Source organism: Trichosurus vulpecula, chromosome 3, assembly GCF_011100635.1.
Source record: "Trichosurus vulpecula isolate mTriVul1 chromosome 3, mTriVul1.pri, whole genome shotgun sequence".
NCBI lineage: Eukaryota > Metazoa > Chordata > Mammalia > Diprotodontia > Phalangeridae > Trichosurus > Trichosurus vulpecula.
This window is the reverse complement of record NC_050575.1, coordinates 100979880-101000366: the sequence shown is the minus strand read 5'-3', so window position 1 is coordinate 101000366 and position 20487 is coordinate 100979880. Positions and strand designations below refer to the sequence as shown.

Below are 20487 nucleotides of genomic sequence, written 5' to 3'. Positions count from 1 at the left end.
CTGGAAAAAAGAGACCAAGGGTTCAAAGCAACCAAGGAGTAACTTGGGGCTCAGGAGAGAAAATACTGCCGAGGATCGGGGAAGAAAAAAATCGGAGCTCCATCCAGGAGGGGCCAGGGCGGGGTGGGGTGGGGCAGGCCCGGACGCGCGTGCGTGCGGCCGCCCCGAGCTCCCGGGGACGTTCGCTCCGGTCACGTGCACGAGGCCCCCGCCTGCCCGGCCCCGCCCCGCTCCTCCCCCCTCCCTCTCCCCCTCCCCTCCCCCTCCCGGGCTCCGGTCCCCTCCCCTCCCCCTCCCCGCCGGGTCTGAGGCCGCTGCCGGGTCCGGGAGTCCCGGTGTCCCGCTGTCCGGCTCTCCGGGCCGCGGGGACGGACAGAGCGGCACTCGCAGGCCACGGGCCAGAGTGGGCCGCCGTCGGAGGCCCCTGGCAGGGCCGCAGGTGAGGCAGAGGCTGGAGCTCGGGCCGGGTCCGGGGGGTGGGGTGGGACGGGACGGGACGCGAATGGGACCAGCCTTGTCCCTGGCCCCGGGAAAATGGCGCCGCCGCGCTGGGCGGATGACAGGCCCGGCCGGCCCGGGAGCCGCCGCCAGCCGCCGGGCTCGCTCGTGTCCCCGCCGCCGCCGCCATGTTGGGGAGCTGGTCCCGGCCTGCGGGGGGCCGGGGCTGGGGGGGCCGGGGCCAGGCCTGCGGCGGGGGGGGCGCCTCCCCACGGTGCCCCCCGAGCTCCGCCTCCCAAACCCCCAGCGGGGCCGGGGGAGGCAGGTGTCCAAGCCCGGGCCGGGGCGGGCGTGCAGGGCAGGCCCACCTCATTGTGTGCCGGGGTTACCGGGCCGGGTGTGTGTGTGCGCGAGTGTGCTCCTGGGGGAGGGAGGTGAGGAGGGCAGGAAGGACACGGGAGGGCCACTGAGGCAGAGCCCGGGCCGGGGACTTTGACAGCGGGCGCTGCAAAGCAGCGGGCTTCTCTCTCCCGGAGGCTTCACAATCCCTTAAGGTGGGGAGAAGAAATGAAGCCTCGAGATGCTCGGGCCCGGCGGTGTGTGTGTACAAAAAAGCGATGGCATTGTGTGGGGGTAATGACCCAGGGCGCTCTCCGGGGGAGTACCCCGCCACCCGCATCCGAGTAGGGGTCACACGAGGAGGTCATCGTTGTGGGGGCTAAGGAAGCTAGCGATGTGGAACCCGAGAATAATGACAGTGTAGGTAGCCCACCACGAGCCCCTGGCCTTGGTATGATTCAAACGTGTGCTCTCCTTGACCAGAGCACCGTGCTGGGCATGTACATATGGAAGCGGCCCTGTCCTCAGAGAGCTTGAAATCTAGCTTTAAAGGCTTGCAACTGCACAGAGACTTTTGGGACACCTTGTATGAGGATATACAGAACAAATACAAAGAAACAAGGCAGGGAAGGAGGGCCCGACAGCCGGGGGTATCTGGAAAGGTGAGTTAGAAAGTCTGGATTGAGTTGCTACTTGGAGGAAGTGAGGCTTGTATTCCAGGCATGGGGGAAGGCCGGTACAAAGGCACAAATGGCTAGTGGAGGTGCCATGTATGAAGAACAGAGAAATCCAGTTTGGTTGTACTGTAGATGAGGAAGGGAAGTAATGTATAACAAGGTTGGGGAGATGGATTGAGGCCAGGCTGTGAAGGGTTTTAAAAGCCAGAGAGAGAGAAGTTATTAGTGTAGCATTAAGGAGCAATTGAAAGGTTTTGAATGGATGAATGACCTGATTATTAAACCCTGTGCATTAGGAAAATTTTATCAGTTGTATGAAGCAGTATAATGGTGTTGGAAAGGCTTTGGACTATAGGTGGTAGTTGAGGCTCTGCCACTACCTATGTGATTTAAGACAAGTCACTTTAATGTTTCATCTAGGTCTCAGTTCTCCCATCTGTAAAATTAGAGGATTGGAGTAATGGTCTCTGCTGAAATTTTATTAACTCTCCTTCCCCAGAGTCACTGGTTCTGAGCTTTTCTTTTCTTACCCTCTCATCCTTTCACTAAAAAGAACTCCTTTTTCCCGTTACAAATTCCTCATCTATCTCCTTCCCTCCAGTCACTGAAGTAAGGTATTCTGACTTTTTACTAGGGCTAACCCTGATCTTATTATTACCTGATCTTATTTCCTTCTTTGAAGACAGCCCCTCTGAGTCACTCATCTCTTTAGTCTCTCCTCCACTGGTACCTTTTCATCGGTTTACAAATATATTCATTTTGGCGCATCCACTTTTATATAGCTACCATCCTGTCTTTTCCCCTTATGCTGCTAAACTTCTTGGAAAAATTGTCTTGAACCAGATGCCTACACATCCTCATTACCCATTCTCTTCTTTAAGATGTGACTTTAGTTCACATCTATCTACTGAAACTTTCCTCTTCTAGGATCATCATTGTAATTACCAAATGCAATGGTTTCGGAACACCTTGACGTGTCAGTGTCTTTTGATTCTGTTTACCACCCTCTTCTCTTGAATACTCTTCTCTGTTGGCTTCAGAGACACCATACTCCAGAGATTTTCTTACCTTTTTCTGTGCCCTTCACTGTGTCCTCAACTTGGTCTCTATCCCTTAATGAATGTTCCCCGGCTATGTATATTCAGCCCTTTTTTCTTCTCTACATTGTCTATTGCCAAACGAACATTAGCTTCTACTACTTCACCTACTGCCTCTATGCAGATAACTCCCAAATTATCTCCCATTCTGACCTCTGTTCTGACCTCTAGACCTGTATCTCCAACTGCCTACAAGAAAACTTCACCTAGATGTCCTCCTGGCACCTCAATCTAACATGTTCAGATCCAAGCTTATTTCTTTTCTTTGAGCTCTCCTCCTGTCTCCCCTGTTTTCGTCTGATTTCACCACCATTCACTGTGCCTCCTGTATTCAAAACTTTGGGGTTATCTATTAGTATTTACTTTTCCTCATCTCTCATATCCAACTAGGTAACAAGTGTTCTCCCCATTCCATTCCTCTGCAACATCTCATTCGTCCATTCCCTGCTCATTCTTCCCAGTGATCCCGCCCCAGTACAGGTCCTCATTTCTATTCGCTAGTTCTATTTTAGGGGCCTCCTACCTTCTCAGATCCATCCTTCATATTACTGCCAGAATATGCTTTCTTATGTATACATCATGTTGCTCTTCTGCTCAAAAAGTTTTAATGGTTCGTTATTGCCTACCAAGTAAAGTTCATATTTCTTTGCCAAGAGTTCTAGGTCTTCTACAGTTTGGGGCTTCCTACCTTTTCAACCTTGTTTCTTTTTATTCCCCCCTGTGCATACAGTGCTTGAAACAAACTGTATTACTCAGACACAGGTTGTCCTCATTATCCTCTGCTGTTGAATCCTTACCGTCCTTTAGTTCTCGACTCATTCGTCACCTCATCCATTAAATTTTCCCATATCAGTAACAATTTTCTGATCTCACACCACTTTTCTAACTCACATTTATCCCAGCACATTAAAGTTTGTAAAGTGCTTTACGTATATTATCTCATTTGATCCTCGTAACAACGCTGTGAACTAGGTACTATTATTATCCCTATTTTACAAATGAGAAAATTAAGGCAGATGGAGGTTAAGTGACTTGCCCAGAGTCATACAACTAATAAATAAGACAGGATTTGATTTGAGGGTCTTCCCTACCTCAGGTGCAGTTCACTAACCTTTATACCAGGCTGCCTCTCTTGTATGGAGCGATGTAAAATTACTCACTCTCATCATTTAAAAAATTGGCTTTCTTGGAAAGTATCAATTTCATTTAGCAATAATAGAGTCCAGAATAGGGAGAAACCTATTATCTTGCTTTGAAAAATTTTACTTAATCGAATTTAAATTTCATTTTTCTCTTCTTGAGGTATTCAAAATCAGTGCTTCAACCGCATCATAACCTTCGTAATTTTTCCTCTACAGTTGTATTCCCTTTTTTGAAGGTGATGTGATTATTTCCAAGCTGCTTTGATTTGATTTGATTTGATAAAAGTTTATGGAGTAGAAAAAGAAGTTAATTTGGAGCCAGAAGGTCTGGCTCCAAGTATCCAGGTTCTGCCAGTTAAAACCTATAAGAACTTGGGTAAGCCGCTTAATCTCTCTGGGCCTCAGCTCCCTTAGTCTGTAAAACGAGCTAGTTGAACTACTACGTATCTATGATGCATTTATTGTGTAATATTGTGTATATATTTATTCCTCTGCTAGAATGTTAGTTTCATGAGAGGAAAATTATACAAACTTGCTTTATCTAAACTATATCTTTCCAGCACCTAACATAGTGTTCTCCACATGGTAAATGCTTGATAAGTGTTCACTGAATGAGTGAATGAGTTAGTGAATTCAATTTTTAAAAAATATCTAGTTAAGTGCCTGCAATATCTAAGTCATTGTATTAGATGCTAAGGATATAAAGATAAAAAAATGACATCATGACCATCTTCCCTGACCAAAATTGACCAAGACTTCCCTATATATGTTGCCTCTCCCATTAGAGGTGAGCTTTGTGAGGACAGAGATTATGTTGTGTGTATGTGTGTGTATTGGGGTTGTTTTTTGGTATATGTATCCTCAATGCTTAGCATAGTGCTTGGCACATAGTAAGTACTTAATAAATGCTTTTTCATTCATTCAAGAAGCTTACAATCTGTTGGGTGATATGACATGCACAAATAAGTACAATATGTGGTAAAGGAGAGATCCAAGAAAGATGCCATGGGAAAATTGGAGGAGGAAAAGAAGACTTTCACCTAGGGTGGGAGGATTGCAGGTCATTGGAATCTGGAAAGGCATCTGGATTTGAATTTTCAAGGATTCTGAAAGGTAGAAACGAAGATGGGAATTAATTCCAGGCCTGGAGGACAGATTGCATGGAGGAAGAAGATGGCATAGTAGTCTAGTTTGGAATGTAGAGTGCAGGGAATGGGGGTAATGTAAAATTCGGGAAAGGTGGAGGATGTGGAAGGACTTAAGTACCAAGTTAAGGAATTTGTATTTTATTCTCTAGGCCAGGGTTCTTAACCTTTTTTTGTGCCATAGACTCCTCAGAATCATGTTCTTAAATGCATAAAATAAAATACATATGATTATGAAGGAAACCAATTACACTTAAGTTCAGTTATCAAAGTATTTTTTAAAAAATAACCTCAGAACTAGTTGGTGTCCAAGATCTCCTTTAGGCATTCTGGAATTTTGGAGTCAGAAAAGAGGCAATGAAAACAAGGGTGAGGGGAATGGCTTACCTTGAATGCCTAAATGTACGATCCGGGCCACTAGGTTGTATAAATGCGAGTCACACATCCCTTTTACTATAAAGAGGATCTTGGTTAATTCTATTGTTCTGGCAGTGCCTCCTTCACCTAGTTCCCAGGTATTTTCTGGGCTCTTTGACTTGATGTAGTAGTACATATTGTGTGGGCTATCTAATGATACCTGTGTCTCCTGCTTTAGGATGTCCTCTGCTAGGCTGTAGTAGAGCCAGTTGGGTCTCCCTCAGCAGCTGCCTTTACCATGATAGGACCTTTTGAAGTCGGATGACCCAGCAGAACTGCTGAGGGATACATTAGCTCCCAATCAGCAGCTTCCTTGCATTATTAATATTCAAGCTGACCTGTACCACTTTTACAGGGGCAGAGAGGAAGAGGAAATGTACTAAAGTAAAAAAAGAGAACAGTGTTTATGGTTGTAGAATTAGGAAACCTGAGTTTTCATCCTTGCTTTCCAGATGTGTAAACTTGGGCTGGTCGTTTTACCTTTCAGTGTCTCAGTTTCCTCATCTGTAAAATGGTGATGATAATGCTCATATTGCCTACTTCATAGACTTGTTATGAGGAGAGTGCTTTGTGACTCTTAAAACACTAGAGAAATGTTAGATGGAGATTTCTTTAATCACATTGGTGTAGGTCCTCTCTCTAATGATACAGCTCACAACTCATTCACAATTTGTTGTCTTGTGTGATTTTTGTCCTTGTCCTCCCATAAATCCACCCAGTGCACTGGATGCTGCCCTTTAGGGCTTTTTCCTTTTGACAAGTAAAAAGGGCCATCTCATGACTGATGCACCCCCTGGTTGATATCTTTTATACTACTTCTTGGACACAGGTCATGATTTGTTAATAAGTATTAGTCTACTTTTGACTATCTTGTTTTTCTCTTTAAAATTTTTAAAAATTTATTTTTAATATTCTTTTTTTAAAAACTTTGAGTTCTAAATTCTCATCTTCCCTCTAGTCCCTCCTCCACCCATGGAGAAGGCAAGCAACATGTTATCAATTATACATGTGAAGCCGTGCAAAACATATTTCCGTATTAGCCATGCTGCCACCAAAAAAAAAGCCCAAAACTATAAAGAGTGCAAAAAGGATGCTTCAGTCTGCTCTCAGAATTCCTCTATTCTCTCTCTGGGGGTGGATAATATTATTCATCATGGGTCCTTTGGAATTGTTGATCATCGCTAGAATATTGCTGTAATTGTATACAATGTTCTTCTAGTTCTGCTCATTTCACTTTGCATCAGTTCATATAAGTCTCCCCATGTTTTTCTTGGACCATCCTGTTCTTGATTTCTTAGAGCACAATAGTATTTCATCACAATCATATACCACCATTTGTTCAGCCATTCCCCAATTGATAGATATCCCCTCAATTTCCAGTTCTTTGGAACTGGAAAGAAAAAGAAGTGCTATAAATATTTTTGTACAGATAGGTCCTTTCCCCATCTCTTTGGCATACAGATCTAGTGGTGATTTTGCTAGGTCACAGTTTTATAGCCCTTTGGGCACAGTTACAGATTGTTCTCTAGAATGGTTGGATCACAACTCCACCAACCCCCAATTTTTCCACATTTCCAGCATTTGTCCTTTTCCTTTTCTGTCATGTTAGCCAATCTGATAAGTGGTGAAGTGAAGAAGTGAGTGGTAAAATACTCAGAGGTATTTTAATTTGCTTTTCTCTAATCAGTAATCATTTTGAGCATTTTTTTCATGTGAATATTGATAGCTTTAATTTCTTCTTCTGAAAACTTCCTGTCCATATCATCTGATCATTTATCAATTGGGGAATGACTTGTATTCTTATAAATTTGGCTCACTTTCCTATGTATTTGAGAAATGAGGACTTTGTCAGAGAAACTTGCTGTAAATTTTTTTCTTGGTTTCTGCTTTCTTTCTAATATTGGTTATATTGGTTTTGTTTGTCCAACCCCTTTTTAATTTTATATATAATTAAAATTATTCATTTTACTTCCCTAGGTCCTCTCTATGTCTTGTTGGTTACAAACTCTTCCCTTATTCATAGAACTGACAAGTAAAATTTGACATGTTCCCCAATTTACTTATGATACTACCTTTTATGTCTAAATCATTTACCCATTTTGACCTTCTTTTGGTATACAGCATGAGATGTTGATCTCTGCCTAGTTTCTGCTGAACTGCTTTCTAGTTTTCCCAGTGATTTTTATCGGATGGCGAGTTCTTGCCCCCAAAGCTTGGATCCTTGAGTTTATTGAACAGTAGATTACTATCATGCATCTCTGTCAATGACCCTTTGGGTTGCCAGAAACTTAGATTTTTTGAACATTGTGGTATTGCATGATTTCCAGCCATATTGGTGTTCAAAAGATGGTTTTTAGTGCTATCAGGGAGGCATCATTGAATGTGCTACACAGTTTCCCAAAGGCAGTCCAGCTCTTTCTTCTTCCCATTTAATTTTGAGCCTAGTTTATTGTTCATTGACAGGTCCATAAATACATCTTGGACAAATTCAGTGGACTGCCCATCCGATGACATTTAATGTGTTTTTCACCCTTTTTTTTTTTTTGTCTTAGGTGAATCTTGAGATCTTTTTTGACTGTCCCAGAATCTCAGTGAAGAAGCCCAAAAGCACAATGCAATTAGTGCAGGGTTACCTGGAGACATAGGTTTTTGGAGTATCTCACCATTTATAAAAAAAAAAATCCCTCTTTCATTGGGATTTTGCTAGAAAATCCTTTATAACAGGAGCTTACACTAATGAATAAATATCTTCCTGTTTTATGTCACTTTGAGCCTGAAGTTATTTCTGTCATTTTTATCAGTCTAGTAATCTTACTTTTTTTTATATATGCATGGAGACACCTTGGAGGATAGTTTGTAGGCTTACTCTTTTGCTCACCTAGTCAAATGCTTTTAAAAACAACAAACCGAAGAAATCTGGCAGCTAGGCATCGTAGTAGATAAAGTAGCTGACTTAAAATCAGGAAGACCGAGTTTAAATTTGGCCTCAGACATTTACTAGCTGTGTGACCCTAGACAAGTCACTTAACTTCTGTTTTCGTCAGTTTCCTCATCTGTAAAATGGAGATAATAATAGCACCTACCTCCCGGCATTGTGTAAGGCTCAAATGAGATAATTTTTGTGAAATGCTTAGTGTCGTGTGTAGCACATAGTAGGTGCTATATAAATGTTAGCCATTATTATTATTATTATAATACTTTTCAGCCACTCTTGTGATTATGAAGATGTGGTCCACTAGAGAAACTCTTAATTGAAAGCCTGCCTGTTCCATTCTCATATTCATCAAGATTACCCTTAGTGTCTGTGTACATTATTTTCATAATATTTCATAGCAATCTGAAAACAGGCAAATGAGCTGGTAGTTGCTGATGTCCTCTCGGCTGCCTTTTTTGGAGAATAATACTGTCTGTGATTTTTTTTTTCCTCATCATTTGGTATCTTACCTTCTTTAAGATATCTGGAGAATGGATCTTCAATGCTTCTAAAATGGTACGTCTGTTAGCCGGGATTTCCTCAGGGTATAGTTTCCAACTTTATCTTCTTGATGTCCATTTCAGCTTCTTCATTATGGTACATCTGGTTGGTACTCAGATGCTAGAATCAAAATGTAATCACAATGATGAGAACAGCTCTGTAGAAACCCCGGTAAATCTGTTGCATTTTCTGGCTAGTTGCTGTCCTTTTTAACAGTTTTCATGTATGAATATGATGATCTAGGTTAGCTGGGTTTCACATGAAGCGTTTTGCAGACTCATTTTCTTCTGCTTTGCAACTGCAGGACTTGCCCATCTCCCACCCTCCTGGCCTGCTGCAGAGATCTTCAGGGTTTAGAATGTCTTCTCTGGCCAACTTGTGGCACATAGGGATGAAGGAGGGTGGCCCTACCAGAAAATTGGAGATTGTGGAGGTAGAGAACTGCCAGGTGAGTTTGGAGGCATTTAAAAACACAATCCTGTTTCTAAGGTTAATTCTAAAATATTGTCAAGCATTGTTTGCTAAATAAAGTGGTTCATGAGATTAAAAGATAATAGTTTATATAGTTCTTTAATGTTTGCCAAGCCCTTTATATACATTGTCATTTGAGCCTTAGACAGCGACCCTGAGTGGACTACTGTTATTCCTGTTTTACAGGTAATGAAACTTAGTCTCTGAGAGGTTATGTGACTTGCTGAGTTCCCCAGGGTCCCATTGGTATGATGTATCTATCAAAGGTAACATGTGAATGAAGGCCTTCCTGACTCCTAAGTCCTTGATTATTTTCACTGTACCATACTGCTTAGCATTATGGGACACAATGAAGGAAGGCTTTTTACTTTTGTCATAGAGCTCTTCGTAGTGAAGATAATTTGGAAAAAGTAGGAAATAGGAAAGATCCTTGAGGGATAGTAAGGGCTTGGAACTGTGTTGTCTCATCTCAAGAGCAGTGGAAAAAACAATAGGAGGAAATGTGAAGGCAGTTTTTAAATATATGAAGGTACATACATATGAATAAAAAAAAAGTTTTGGCCTTGGTTCCTTGATCTTTCAACCTTTCTCACTGTCTAATTTGTGAGATGGGATTAGTATTACCCACAGATCAAATAAGATAAAGTCCTTTTTAACTGTTTGTACAGGGCACTGTACAAATGTAGGTATTTTTATTGTAGATATTTTAAGAGAGATGGGTTATGTTTAAATGTCAGGAAGAACTGTATAGAAATTAAATAAATTTATAAGTGGAGTAGGAATGCTTCCTATCATAGAAAACATTCAAACAGAAGTTGGTGCAGAGTCTGAATGGCCACATGTACTATCAAAGGATTTTAGAGCTCAGAGGGACCTTAGAAATCATAGAGCTTTCTTTTTACCAGTGAGGAAACTGAGGCTTAGAGAGGTCATAGGATCACAAGTCATAGATCTAGATCTAGAAGGGATCTTTAGGCCAACCTAATTTTACAGATGAGTAAATTGGGGTCTAGGTCTAAGTGATTTGCTTAAGGTCACAAAGGTAAGCAGGATTTGAACCCAGCAGTGTTCTTTCTGCTATACTAAGTAAAGTGACTTTTCTCAACACAGACAGTTCGCACTTTATGTAAATTTGCATTATACATATTTGACTTTACATAAAGAATTCTGATAGAAATCCTCATTCCAAAAAAAACCCAACCCACCTCTGTTAACTTTATCATACAGTACTGTGTTGTCTCTCTGCTCCTGCCCTAAGTGATTCATATTCTCCCTCACCCTTGCCCATCTTCTGTCTCTGGCTTCCACCTGTCCTTGAACCATGTAATGGCCCCCTTCCAGCTTCCTTCCCTCCCTTCACTTCCCCTGGCAAATTCACATAAAATCACCTCATGTAAAGACCTGCAGAAAAGCCAGAACTGCCTGTGTCTTGTGGGAATGAACATTCTAAGTGCCGAGGATACTAATACATAAAAAAAAAAAAAAGAAAGGCAGCCTCTGCCTTCATGGAGTTTATATTCTACTGAAAGAAGGCAACTAACAAAAATGAGCTAAAAAATGGGGGGGGGGTGTTAAAGAAGAGTTTCCTTCACTGAGTGATAGGTTGGATTGGGTGACCTCTAGGAGTACTTGCAACTGTAGTAATAAAAATAATAACTTGCATTCATGTGCTATGTTAAAATTTTGCCTTTATGATTCTTTATGAGAGAATGCCCCATGCATCATGCATAGAAATCTTGCCTCCAACCCTCGGCCTTATGGCCCTAGGCAAGTCATTTAATCTCTCAGTCTGTGCCTCAGGCAATTCCCTGAAGCACTAAAGTAGTGGAATTGTTGATGTAGTTTTTGTAGAGGGAAATAGCTGGGGGTGGGAGGGGTGGGAAATGATTCTGTTCCAGTTTGTCTTCAGGAAGCAGTAAAAGTGTTTGGGGAAGAACAGCTTCTCTATGGTGAAACAGAAGGAAATCTATCATAATTGATTAATATGTTTTGAGTTCCTATTGAGTGCGTGGCACAATACATAGTGGAGCATTGATAAGAGGCCAGAGGCATTTGCTTGAATTCTCCTGTCATCTCTGTGCCTTACTGGCATTGCCCATTGGCTGAGGAGAAATGGCATCTATAAGGACTCTTCAAGTGCAGACTATTGGAGGGCTTTGTGCTTCTGGTAGTGATTGGAATAGATAACTTCACTATGTGTCTTGAATTTTAAGCTTCTCAATCGAGAGAATTCTGATGTTTGGATCCTTGGTTCTTCCTTTATACTTCTGAAGGGCTAAAAGACACCTTCATTTGGTGGTTAGGATCTTCCTTGGGGTGATTAGGCTAGTAAAGTCCCCAGGCTATGAAATTAAATGAAAATTTTTTTTTCTGCTGCTTGATCATTCTTCTCCCAGCATTCTCCTGCAGTAAGAGTGACATAAGGTGAAAAGAGGATAGCTGCTGTTGAACTCTGGTTTCAACCCATGAAAAGGAATATCATGAGGAGGAATGATTAGATTTATACTCCATGGTATCCAGTGGAGGTAACAAGGATATATGGCAAAATTTATAGGGAGGTAGATTTTAACTCAGTAAGGAAGAATTTTCTAACAATTAAGAGTTATTTAAAAATGGAATAGGCTGCCTCTGAGGTTTGAGGTCCTTATTTTCAAAGGTAATTCAGCATAGACTCAGGGACTTGCTGGGAGGTTGTAGAGGAGATTCTTGCTTCAGTAACTCTTGGACAACATACCCTCTGATCTCTAACATTAGGGCTTTGTGATTTTAGTATCCTCCCTGATCCTCCTGTATTCTTTTCTTTTTCTGAGGGTTGGAGCCATGAATTCCCTGGCAGTTGTCAACAAGCAGATGGAGACTGAACTTATTTATAGTCTATATGATCACTCAAAGATATGTCCATGTTGTTCAGTAGCCCTTACTTGCGTTATCATCTATGTTGGATATAGGCATTATAGATTTTAAATTCTAGAAATTCTGCTCTTAAAGAAGGATAACAGCTGAGATTGTTTCTATGTACAATTAATTCTTAGTAATTATTGTTAGAGAAAGAAGAGGCACAGGTATCCACAGGGCAGGATCTGAGTGTTACTGACCTTAGCACTAAATATAGGGCCTCATGCTGCCTTTCCAGGCAGTGCCACCCTACCTTTCTAGACCAGTCTCAAGTCTCATACAAATCCCTTCCTGTGCTCCAACCAACTAAACCATTCTCCATTACCTTTTTATGTCCTGTGTTTTCCCCAGGCTTTTACTAATTCAACTATCTATGCTTGAAATGCCCTCTATCAACTCCCCCCTTCTCAGCCCCAGTTCTGCCTTTTGAAAGCCTTCCCATCATTCAAGACCCACACCTTCCTCTTAAGTCTTTCCTAATTCTCCTAGGGAGAAATGAAGTCTTTCAACACCCTCCATGGAGCTTACGAAACCCTTGATTTTATGCTTCTCGTGCATTAAACCTTATTCTGTTTTTGCATTATGGTTGTTTGTATAAGTGTCATATCCCCTGCCAAGACTGTAAGGTCTGCAAAGACAGAGGTCAGTGTCCAATTTATCTTTGTACTTTCCTAGCCTAGCAAAGTGCTCTCTGTATAGTAGGTACTTAGTGTTTGTTGAATTGTGCTCAGTTTAAACGGAGGTTTTGATTGTTAAATTGATAAGAATTTTTTATTTTCTTGAGAGGCAGAATGGCATAGTACAGGCCTGCTGCCGCCAAAGGATTTCAGGCAGCCTGAGAAAAATGTAGAGAACATCTTCTGCAGGTTGTGCAGGCCTGGTGTAGTGGATAGAGAACTGACCTCAGAGTCAGAAAGACCATTGTTCAGTTCCTGCTAGACATACTGGCCTTGTGCCCCTGGGCAAATCGTTGAACTTTTCGGTGTTCTAGGCAACTCTTAACGCTATAAATTGCTGAGCAGTTGAAAGGAATTTCCCCAAAAGGAGTTCCCTATGAAAATGAAATGAAATCATTGGTCCAGTTAAGAAAAAAGGAACAAAGAGATGGTGCCTAGAACCTATAGTATCTTTTTGATGATGCATTAAAAATATCTTGGTTTTTGGGTTACTGATCCATAAAGGATAAACATTCTAAGTCCACTGTAAACTTCATTTAGAGATCTGGAAGATTGTAACATTTGTTATACTTCAGGACATTTATCCTTCTAATATAGCATCTAGTATGAGGGGCCTAACGTTCCAAGATCAAGTTCTTAACCACATATGTCAATCTATGTTGAGATGGAGGTTTAATAGGCCAGTTCCTTAATTCTTTCTTCACCTAAGATGATAAGATTGTTGGCCTTAAAAGTTGGTGTTCCTTGAGCTTTTTTTTTTTTGGTCGGTTTAATTTAACATATAATTATTGTCTAATACATACACAGCCCTGGGCTAAGTACTGTATTGGATAGGGACATGAATTTGGCATTGCCCCCCTTTCATGGAGCATAGTAATGGTATCTTGTACTTATACTTTATAATTGGCAGAGGATTTTCCTCACAAAAATCCTATGAAGTGGGCAGCGTGATTGTTATTACTGCCATTATACAAATGAAAAGTGAAGTCAATTTGCTTGTAGTAAGGTATAGTTGAAACTTTCAGTATGCCAGATAGAAGGTATTTAAGTATTTAAGAAATGTGTAAATTATTATGGGGACTCAGAAGGAGAAAATCTTAAAGCTTGGAGAGACGGAAATCAAGAAAGAAGAAATCTACTATTTTAACTATTTATGATCATCTCACTGTTAAAATTCTAATTTCTTGACCAGGCATTTAGTCAGCTGTTCATAATACTAACTTCTGATCTGTGGTTTGCCTAAGTTGGCCCCTGAGGCCTCTGAACTAGAACCAGGAATACATAATAGTGTTTAAGAACCTTCTGAGAGAGGTTGGAAGGATAGGATCTGCCTCATATTCAATCTCTTATGGCTATGTCCTTTGAACAATTCATATTAATTATTCTTCCAGGTACTTTCTATGTGCCTTATAAATTAAACTGAAACAGTAAAATTTTGTGACAGACATTGCCATTTATTTGTTAGGCAAATTCTTTTTTTTTTAATACACTCGTCCTTTGATCTAGAGGTTTCTATGCTTGGTAAAGGACACTTTAAATGTCCCCAGATTAAGTGAAAGTATCCATATTACATTGGTACTGAGTTAAGAGGGAGTTCTCTCCTTGTGTGATTTCTTCACCACATTGAGTTCTTCGTAACAGGTCTTTTCTCAAACTTAGTGAAAATCAGATTTTTTTTGTATCCTTTAAAAATATTGAAACCATCACCTGTAGAAAATGCATCAATTAAAAGCTTGTTTGCCTCACATTGATTCCTGTGGCAAATGAAGATCACCATTGTAACAATTACTAATGTAACATTATGATTTTTTTTTCCCTTTTTTTTTCCCAATGGTTACTGCAAAGTACAGGTCCCCAAATGCCTGTGTGTTTGGAGTTCAAGGCAGTGGTCTGGCTAAATGATAAGACAAGACATCATTTTGGTAAGTGAAACCTCATCTATGCGAGGGACTTTGGGTGAGTGTTTAGGAAGCAATGACTATTCTTTTTATCTCTCCATTTTCCCCTGACCCAAAAGGATTTTAACAGTAATACCTGCTCAAATAGGATTTCTACAAACCATTGTGAACCTTTTTTTTTTTAATTATTATTACCTTGTTGTCTGGAGAGGCCTCCGGATGCCTTGGAAAGGGCATAGTCTTTTGAGTCAGAGGATCTTACACCAGTCTTCTTACACCTTACTCCCTACTTTATTCTTTGATCCATCAAAGTGGGAGCTAAAGTAATGATTTCAATTGTTGGCTAAGACTAGTAAGAGAGTGTCTTCATGAGATAATAGGAAAAGCCCTAGACTTTGAGTCAGAAGACCTTAATCTGATTTGAATCTTGGCTTTTCCACTTAGGTGTATGGCCCTAGACATTTAACCTCTTTGAACCGTTTTCTCATTTGTAGAAGGGGGAATAATTATCCTTGCCCTGCTTATTTCACCAGGGCTGTAGTGAAGATAATTGAGAGTGAATTCAAAAACACTTTATAAATTGAAAGCACTTTATAGAAATATAAGAAATAACTGTAGTCTTCATGTGCCCTCAAAGAAACATGCACTAGTTCCTATAGGGAATTGCATTTGTTATTGTTATTACTGGGACGAGTAAGTATGGAAAATATACCTACTGTGCTAGGTGCTGCCTTGTTTAGATGTTACTTGGTTCTTGCTTTCTCATTGCTAACAGGTCTGGTAGGGGATTGGTAACACACAAACACTGTTCACTATAATATAAACATTACATGATGTATGTTAAAGAGTTATACCCAAAAACCTTAAATAATTTTGTAAGACCCAGTCACATGTTCTTTGTATTGAAGGATATTTTTTTTCTTTTTCTTGATTCTATCAGGTGACTGAAAGCATGTAGTAAATTAACAAATTTATGGTATTAAAATTTTATCTGGTAAAACTTGGTGCGTTCTAATTTTATATTCAGTTTTATATATGTTTGGGTGTTATTCAGTACATACTGAATCACATACAGTAGTTTGGGGCATCTTTTGATTAATGATGTTTGCAAATGTAATACCCAAATCCTAATGCTGTGTGAGTCTATTGTTCCAGAACAAGGTCATCAGCCACTGGCATGACTGCTAAGTGTGACCTACTAGGTAACTTTTTTTGCATTCTGAAGTAAATTTTTATTAATACGTTCTGTTTTTTCATCACTTACATTTCCTAACATATCTCTTCCTTTCCCTCTCCCAGAGAGCAGTACTTTATAACAAAGAATAAAAGTTAAGCAAAACTAATCAACATATTTAAAACATTTGGCATTATACACTTTTAGTCCCCTGCCTCTTCAAAGAAATAGGAGAGAGTGCCTTCTCAATTGTTTCTCCTTTTTGGAGCCAAATATGGTCATATAATTTTGAAGCATTGAGTTTCAACTTTTTTTTCCCATTTGCACTGTTGTGGTTAATATGTATATCATTTTCTTAGTTATTTACTTCATTTTGCATCTGTCCATATGTTTTCCCATGCTTTTCTGTATTTATCATGTTCATTGTTTCTTTTAAATTTTTTTCAAAGATCAAGCATTTTTTTCTCCCTCCCACACAGTTCCCAGTTGGAGAAAGGTATTTTAAAGACATTTTAAAATGTACTGCAGATTTTGTTTTTGTCCTATGGATGTCCTTCATACAAGTAAACAAAAATCACACCAATACTACCCAAAGTAACTTTTGAGACTTAACCACTTGTGGATAACTCATTGTGTTATTGAATCACCTTTCTAGCCATCCTTCAGGAAATAATATTTATTTTCCTGGTATAATTCATGGACATAGAAGAAGGGGGATAGATTGGTCTTCGAGATATGTGTCTGTGTATGTATTTCCTAGATAAGATATGTACAGTGCCAGACACATGATCAGTGCTGAATAAATATTTATGGCGTTGAACTTAATTCTTCTTTTGCATTTACCCCCTCATTACTCCTTCCTCCCCTGCCCCATATTCCATATGTTTATGACGGTAACATGAAATGGATTAAAAGGAAATATTCTTATTAAATTTAAAGCAGTCTTTAAAAAAAGTTTTATTGATGCCTTCTGCTTTTTACACTGCTTATTTGCCAATATACCACCCATCCTGGTCTAGGACCCTTCTTCATAACAAAGAAAATCTTTTAAGTAAAACTTGGAATGTTGACATTCCACACTCATAGTGAGTGCTCTTACGTTTTGTTCATAGGGAGGGATTAGATATTCCTGTTTCTAATTCTGTTTTTTTTATGCTTACTGAAACATCCCAATTAAAGAAATTTTTTTTAATTCCTTTTTTTGAGGGGATGGGGCAGAGGGCTGCCTTATTACTTGACAAATAAATTACAGCTCTCACAGTACCGTGGAATACAGCTGAAATACATAAGCATACATCGTAATATATGCACAATGAGAAATTTTGTCTTTTTTCCTCTTTGTTAAAAGGTTGCCTCACTGTCTGCTTGGTGTGTTTGTATTGAATAATCATCACCATGGTTTTGGATGACCTTCCAAACTTAGAAGATATTTATACTTCCTTGTGCTCACCAACAATGGAAGACTCAGAGGTGGATTTTGACTCTGGACTGGAAGATGATGACTCAAAACATGACAGTATTTTGAGCGATTCTACTATCTTTATTGCTTTCAAAGGAAATATAGATGATACAGACTTGAAATGGAAATTGGACACCATATTGGAGAATGTTCCCAGTCTTTTACATATGGGTAATCTGCTTTAAATGTCTTTTCTAGTGTATATGTGGTTGTCTTGAATTATATATAGTCAAACTCCATTGGCAGGAATATGGGAGTGACTGAGTGACTGGGGTTGGGGCACTGTTTGGATTAGTAAAAAAAAAAAATCTGAATTGCAGAAATTTAAAAAGAAGTTAAGGTATGTTATTTTCAAATAGGAGATTGTAATTAGGCTGTTTTGCCTAATGTCCCTAGAATATGTTTTACTAGATAAGAATGATTAGCATTTAGCTTATATACATATAATTATACGTAAGTACTAAAGAAAACTGGAAGAGTTTGTCTGCTTAACAACTTGAACTTTTTCCCAGAAGTCTTTGTGTTTACTATTAACACACTAGTACTAAAGCAGACTTTAGTGTGGGTCCTCTCAGAATTACCCCGGATTCCAAATTCTTGCAGTCTGAATTAATTAACTTTTCTGTAGTGTAACTTGTTTTCTGTGGAGAAGAAACCATTTTTCAAGGAATTTGGATGCTTAACCTTAGCAGTTATTCAGCACATGTATTCAGAACCTTATGTTTGTCAGTCACATTTATCAACCTAGTATATTGTATTCTAAGAACCTTTTTAGTCATGAAGCAGCTGATAGAGCGTGTTAAGTGGGTGCAGTTGGCATTGCTTATATTAAGATACAGAATTCCTGTTTTTTGGCGATTTTAAGAAATATTACAAAGTGACTAAATTTAAAATGGTAGCATTAGGTCTGAGTGGTTGTGCTAAAATAGGAAATGCTTTTAGGCAATTCCATATTTCTGAATGACCCTTACATTTGCATAAATATATGTTTTCTCTGGAAACCTTTGATCCTCTTCTCAAGAGAGTTTCATTAATGCTTTCTGAAAGGGCTTATGTTCTTAAAGCCTTTCCTGGAGCCAGTAAGAGGAGGGCCATTTACCCTTCTGCCTAAGATTTTATCCTGTCCCAGAAGATTCAATGACAGACATTCCAAGAGCCCCCACTTCAATTAACCCCACTAGAGCTCTCCCCAAAGAATCATAGAACTCCAGTGTTGGAAGCTAGAAGTTATCAAGCTCTACACTTAACCTCAAACATGATTACCTGTTATAATATACTGTCCTTATTAGAGCCCCCATTGGACCCACTGTAGTGGGGCTAGGGGTAGGATGATATTCCATCCTACAATTGAAACATAGAGTCTGAGAGTGATAGAATTTAAAACCTAGAAGGAACCTCTGAGCCCATATAATCCAATGCCTGCATATTATCGAAAGGAAGAAATTGAGGTCCAGGGAAAGGGTTTCACTTGTCAAAGTCCTGCAGTAAGGTGCTGGAGAGTCTGGACAAGAATCCAGCTTTCCAGACTCCTAGTCCTGTGCTGTTTCCCTCATACTGTGATGGCATTTCCATCTATCACTTTCCACTCAAGAACCTAGAATTATTCCTTGAATTGAATCTAAATTCATGAACCTAGCATTCTGGAACTCCTACCAATATATTTCATTTTGCCAACCTTGGCCCTCGTTACTGCCTGGGTAAAGCCTTTAATCTTTTTTTCAATCTAATATTCACATACTCTTGCTTGTTTCTGCCTTCTCTTTTCCAGTCTTCTCTTTAGAATTCACTTTTTTTCATTTACTATCTGTGTCCCTTACTCCCTTTAAAACTTACCTCTTCTCGTAAGCCTTTCATTATTATTCTGTCTTTCACCCACTATCCTCAGTCTGTGTACTCGATTTAAACTAATTTTCATTAGTAATAACTTATATTTATATAATGCCTTCCAGTAGGCAAAGAGATTTCCTAATACTCTTGTAAGGTAGGCAGTATAGTCATGATTATCCCTCTTTTACCAGTTAGAAAACTAAGACTTAAAAAGGTTACATGACTAGCCCAGCGTCTTATTATTGTGCAGTAGAAAAAGTACTGGATTAAGGTTTCGAGGACCTGGATTTTAACCCCAGTTTTGTTACTTGGTATCTGTGTGACCTTGGGTAAGTCACTTGACTTCTTTGTGTCTCAGTTTCCTCATCTCCTAGATGACAGTTGGATTGCCTGACATCTAAGACCCTTTTCAGCTCAAAATCAAAAACAACAGCAATATTACTATTGTAGTTCATAAGTGGCAGAGCCAAGACACAAACCCTCTTCTTCCTGGTCCTAAGTCTTGAGCTAAGGATATTATATGGTAATATAGCCTACTTCCCCAGGCCTCATTACAATGAACTTCCCAAATCTGGAATAATTCACAATAGTTTCATTAACTCCTGTGAGTTCATCTTATATGCAGATGATTCCTGGATTTGTATATTCAGACCTAGTCTCTCCCTGAATGCCAATGGCATGTAACCAGCTGCCTGTTGGACATCTCTAATTGGATGTCCCATGGGCATTTCAACCTCAGTGTATCCAAAACACGACTTGTTTTTGAAAACCATCCTCTGCCCAACTGCCGTATTTCTGTTGAAGGTACCCCCATCCTTCTAGTCACCGAGGTTCGTAACTGAGGAGTTGTCTTCAGTTCTTCTCTTTCATGCCTTGTATGCAGTTGGTTGCCAAGTTTCATTGATTTCTCTCTCCACAATGTCTTTGACATTTATCCCCTTCCCTCTGCTCACGCATGATCACACCTCAAATTCAGCCCCATCTCCCCTATTGTCTAGACTGTTTGAGTAGCTTCCCAGTTGGTCTTCTTGCCTGTACTCTCTCATTTTTCTTAATCCATCCTGCATGTCACTGCTCTGCCCAAGAAGCCGCAGTAGCTCCCTCTTGCCTCTAGGATAAATAAATACAAACAACTCTGTTTGACATTTAACGTCTTTCATTCTAGACTTTTTGTATGTTCTTCTTTTACATACTCTGTTTCAGCCTAATCTGTTGTTCCCTATTTGGGATATTTCATCTATTTTAATACCTCTTCCTGAAGTATACTTGCTTCTCACCTCTCATTCTGAATTCTTAGGTCCTACAAGGCTCAGCTTAAATGAACTTACAAAGGGCCCATCTTGATTCCCCCTTGTA

General features: G+C 39.9%; 1 protein-coding gene across 4 annotated transcripts in view; it reads left to right on the top strand.

The window, feature by feature from the left end:
- The first annotated feature begins 257 nt into the window (after positions 1–257).
- The window catches only part of NCOA6 (nuclear receptor coactivator 6), a 67318-nt gene continuing 47088 nt past the window's right edge, over positions 258–20487 (top strand). For all 4 annotated transcript variants that reach the window (XM_036748807.1, XM_036748806.1, XM_036748804.1 and 1 more), the window contains exons 1-4: positions 258–439; positions 9035–9178; positions 14624–14695; positions 17194–17475. In XM_036748807.1, the coding sequence (XP_036604702.1) occupies positions 17241–17475 (235 nt within the window). In that variant the 5' untranslated portion in view covers positions 258–439; positions 9035–9178; positions 14624–14695; positions 17194–17240. The remainder of the gene's footprint in view (positions 440–9034; positions 9179–14623; positions 14696–17193; positions 17476–20487) is intronic.